Below are 5,075 nucleotides of genomic sequence, written 5' to 3' on the forward strand. Positions count from 1 at the left end.
AAAAAAGAAAAAAGAAAAAAAAAAAAAAAAAAAAAAAGCAGTGAAATAAATTCTTTCCTCTTATTTTTCTTTTTTTTTTTTTTTTTTCCCGGGCTTTTGTAACTGTTTTTTTTTTTTTGTAACAAGAGTAACATAAAAATTGTCTTGAGGTACTTAGTATCATGTAGTAGCTAAGTAGTTTAAAATATTTTATAAGACTGTTCAGCAATACTGGGAGCTTCTGATAGTATCAGTTAGGTTACAGGAGATTCTGCCTTATTAGTTTGTACACTAGAAGCTACCTACCACATGTGTCTTTTTTAATTAAGCAGAGGTTTAATTGAATTAACACACCCATCTCACTCTTTTCCTGCTCTTGTGTTATTAAGAGTTATCAATATCATCCTGTCCCTGATTTAGTACCCAAACACCCATCCAATAAACTGCACTGCAGTCATTTACCTTCCTTTACTTTAAATACTGAAATTACCAAGTACAACCTTTTGGGTCATTACAAACCAAAATGAAGCACAAATACATTTTCTTCATGTTAGTGATACCTGCTTGGGATTCTTTGGGTTTATTGATGTTTACTTAGTGAGTGAACAAGTCTTTTTTCTGTCAAGTAGCGGTGTATACATGGCAATGACAATGATAGTATAATTTGCCTCTATTACTTCCTTCTACCAGAATACTGCTGCACTGCCAATTTCATATCTGTTGTTATTATTTGTTTGACAGAATCAAAAACATGCCAGGTGCTTTGCAAAACAGAGAACAAGAAAAATCCCTTTCCAGAAGAGATGACTGCCTGAATAGAAATGACATAATGGCAGGAGACAAAGGAAGCAGAAAGGGGAAGCAAAACAAGAGATATAACCATAAGATCATGAGATTGGTTTGGAGGCACAGTGAACGCTATGAGGCATTTTTTTAAAGCACATAAGGACTGTAGTTGGGATTAGAGGATGGAAATGTAGAAAAGAAGCATGGAAAGGAATGGAGAAGAAGGGAGGAACAGACTGGCAACAGGAGGAAGAGTAAACAGAGGTGTATGGGAGAGGCCAGAACACACACCTGACAAACTGAGGATTATGACTAATGCCAAGAATGAAAGACCACATCTGAAGAGCATGATGATTTCAGGAGGAAGGTGAAGCAGGACATGGCGATGCTGCTAGGGAGAGAAGAGCCAGCAAAGCTACCCTGGAAGCCTGCCCTGGAAGCTCCTCATACTATTTATAATCCTGCTTCCCCATCTTCTTTTTAGCTCCCCTCTTATACACAAAATATGTATATGGAAGAGCAAAGGAGAAGGAGAAGCAGCTAAATCAAACATTTTTTAAGTACTACTTGGGAAGATGTTTAAGCTGGGATGATACAGATTTACTTCTACTGATGATGCAAGTGGCAGGAAGTATCCTTTAGCCTTCCTTGTTCAGACAAATCAATGGAAGTCTTTGCCACTGCTTACAAATAGTCCTTGTTGAGAAACAGAATTTGAATAGTTTAACTAGTCCAGGACATTCTGAAATGTCATTTCACGCCAGATCTGAAAGAAGCAGATATCATAATATTTACAGTAAAATAAACATAGAAGAAAAACATTGGAGTAGTTTCTTCTAAAGCTGAAAATAACTGTTTCAGTATCAAAAATAAAATAAAAAAAAATCATAAAAAAAAGATGGGGGGGGGGGGGGGGAAATTTGTCATTGAAAAGAAAATAAATTTAAAATTTTTACATGAATTTTTATCTTAGCAATTGGAATTATTTTAATTATGCTGATTTGACTTTATTTCCCTTTAAAAAAAATGACATTTTTTAGAAGTAAACTGGAAAATCAGCATTTTTAGACTGTCAGACTAAACTACCCCTTCACTAGTAAGAAATTTTTAAAGTGACCAGTCTAATCCCTTCCTCACCTCCTTCTCCTCTGCTTCTGTGGTCAGACATCTCTACTGAGTAGGTTGCAAAGAGCAAAACCAGTCTCTTAGAGATATGGCACATTGCCAGCTTTGTTAGGAACTGTTAATTAGATCTGCTTACAAGAAGTAACTTTGTTTTTGTTTTACCACAGAATATGTCTCCATTTAAACTCTTATCACAGCTCTTCCATTTTGTCTGGGAAAGTTTGTCAGAAAGCATAATGGAAAGCCTCATGTTGCTGCAACCAATTAAACTGTTTTTAGACATTGTTATAGTGTGGCAGATATAATGGTATGATAGTTGAGAGATTACTCCAGGTAATGGAGTAATCTATTACTTTGATATATATAGACACTTTTTGCTTGGTACTTCTGACTTCAAAGTGTTCACGTTTAGGGTACTATAGATAATTACTACTTGTGTTTGTTATGTTTTAAATAAGTTTTAGAAGACAGCACTGGATATTTTGGTAGTTGTGACACTTTATCAATATAATAAATACATGGATTTAGTCTCTGCTAGCAGTGGAATAGTTTAAGCATTATCTAGTGGAGACAACAGCTTCATTTAAGACTATCCTGGTGACTCTAGATAGAATTCAAATAATTCATTTAGGAGATGAAAATACAATTGCAGAAAGTCATATCTGAAATGTTGCTAATAAACCTTAACTGGTTGGGTTTGCCCAGAATTTGCTTGAAGATTTTGGTAAATGGTGGCTTACTGGATTCTCAGCAGCAATTGCCAATTACTTTTTTTTTATTGTATTCAGTTTGAACTTTGCTTAAGATAACTGAACTCTTGTCACCTCAGGGTATCATTTTAGTGATGAGTTTTACAAAGCCTACTCTGTTAATGTAGAGCTTTCAGCTATTAAATAACATAACCCGTGCAGAGAGTTAACAATGCCTAGCAGTGCTTGAAGAATCATGTCCAACTCAGTTATTTCTCTCCACCATTACTGTAGTAACATTAGATTTAACGTTAGCCACTGAGTCAGCCTACAAAATCTACCCTGCATAAATTCCTCTCTTGTAGAATCAAATGTGACTCAAATTTTATAAAATTCCATGTACCACTGAAATAAAACAATTTCAAAGCAGTGTCATCTCCCCATAATAAAAGATTTTTACATTTAATTTTTACTTATTTTCTACAAAAACATTAAATTGTTGCATACAACTTTTTGCAATAAAAGCGTAAAGCAATATCAAAATATAGTGAATATTTATATAGATTATATTTTGGAAAGCTCTGGATATAGTGTAATTCTACCTTCTGGCATGGTAGTAGGTAGGGAAAGTGTGTGTACCTACTGGCTGGCACTGAAATATTATTCTACTGTGTGACATCTTCCTATCCTCTGCTACTAAAAAAAAAAACACAAAACAAACCAACCAAACAAAAAAAACCCAGATAAAAGACAGGAAAAAAACAAAACAAAACAGAAAACAAACCAAACCAAAACAGAAAAATAGCAAATAAATAAATAAATAAATAAAAAGAAAGAAAAAAGAAATAAAAAGGGAATAACAGCTACTCCCCCAACCCTTCCAACTCCAACGTCCTATCATTTCAATTGCAAAGTGTGACATAATCTCTGGTAAATGTATCTTCTGAGTTCAGATGCTGAACTGGATGCAAGATTTAGTAAAGGATTCGGTATAAGCAATTTCAGTAGTCATGTGGAACTTTTCTTGTAGGAAAAAGGCTGGGGGGAAAAAGAAAAAAAATATATATTACAATGTATATTGAGAGAGAAGGAGCATGGTTATTTTGACTGCACTTTTTTTTTTTTTTACCTTGCCAATACTTTTCCTGTAAATCTTTTCCTATTGTTGTCTGTCACCTTCCCCAAGAAGATACTTAGTTCTGCATAAAGTAAGAGTACTTGCATTAACTCAACCCTAAGGTCTATGCAGGCCTGTGTACCTGGCAAGTGTAGGGAGTCATCCACTGTTTTCTGCAGATTATAGACATCTTCATATATAAACTTCCAAGCACCTCCAGGGCTCTCCTACCCAATATATACAGTTCAAATGCTTCCCAAATCAGGTGCTGCACTATGTTTAATAGTCTGAATTTGTCCTAGATCTGGTGAATTTATTTTCTCTTCATGTCTCCCTTTCCCTCTCTGTTTTGACCTTTCTTCAGAAATAGAATGACCAGGGCTGCATGAATTATTCAACATAAGAGCGTATGATGTATTTATACGGTGATATAGCAAACTGATGTATTTATACAGTGATTGTGATATATATATATATATATATGTTTTCTATTTTGTTTACAGTTTCTTCCTTAATCATCCAAATATTTTGTTTCACATTTTTACTTGATGCTGAGTGCTTGACTTGATGTTTCCAGAGAGCTGTCTAGTATCAGTTTATGATTTTTTTCTTCTCAAGCAATAGTGAATTTAGAGTCCCTGTCTGTGTTTGTATAATTAGACTTATTTTTTCCCTTGTGTGTTTCTTTGTGATTTATCAAATTTCATCACTACTTTATTGCCACTGGCATTCCAAATTGTTAAATCATTTTGCAATTCCTTACAGACAGCTTCTGATTTAACTTTTTAAAATCATTTTGTATCAAACTTTCTCATCTGACAGTTCTTAGATATCATATTTCCCTTTACTACTAATAAAAGTAATTTTGTTTAAATCCTTTGTTTTAATTGATGCCTCGGAACCCAGGAAGCACATGCTATTTTTTAAGGGGGGAGGCAGGAGGGAGAAGAGCTTAAAGCTATTTTCATTTGTGTTTATTAATTGGAAACTTTAAAAATATAAGAGCTTCTTAAAGAGTATAAAAGTATAGAGCTTCTTAATGCCTTATGATTATGACAGAGTGGTTATACAATCCTTAAAGTGAAAAAATCTGAGGGGTAATCCATGAAATGCACTTAGGAATAGCCCTTAGCATCTTAAATGTCCTGCCTTCTCTCAGAAACCATAAACTCAGGTTGGGTTTATCTCAAACTCCAATGAAAGAGGACAGCTGGATATTTAGCAACAGAATCCACCAACTCTGACATACTGAGCAGGGAACAGTCCAAGTGAACTATAGAAACAGACAGACAGGAAAAACAAAATAAAGGAAAGGTGCACTGTTTTAGGTATATTTTCCAGTACTCATGGTACTGTATAGTGTTTTGTGAGACGTGACT

General features: G+C 34.4%; 1 protein-coding gene across 3 annotated transcripts in view; it reads left to right on the forward strand.

The window, feature by feature from the left end:
• Positions 1-4,570, forward strand: part of EPHA7 (EPH receptor A7) — a 158,626-nt gene extending 154,056 nt beyond the window's left edge. For all 3 annotated transcript variants that reach the window (XM_015858873.2, XM_015858872.2, XM_015858876.2), the window contains one exon: positions 721-4,570. In XM_015858873.2, coding sequence (XP_015714359.1) covers positions 721-916 — 196 coding nt within the window. In that variant the 3' untranslated portion in view covers positions 917-4,570. The remainder of the gene's footprint in view (positions 1-720) is intronic.
• Positions 4,571-5,075: the final 505 nt, after the last annotated feature.

The sequence above is a fragment of the Coturnix japonica genome, chromosome 3 (assembly GCF_001577835.2).
Source record: "Coturnix japonica isolate 7356 chromosome 3, Coturnix japonica 2.1, whole genome shotgun sequence".
Lineage (NCBI taxonomy): Eukaryota > Metazoa > Chordata > Aves > Galliformes > Phasianidae > Coturnix > Coturnix japonica.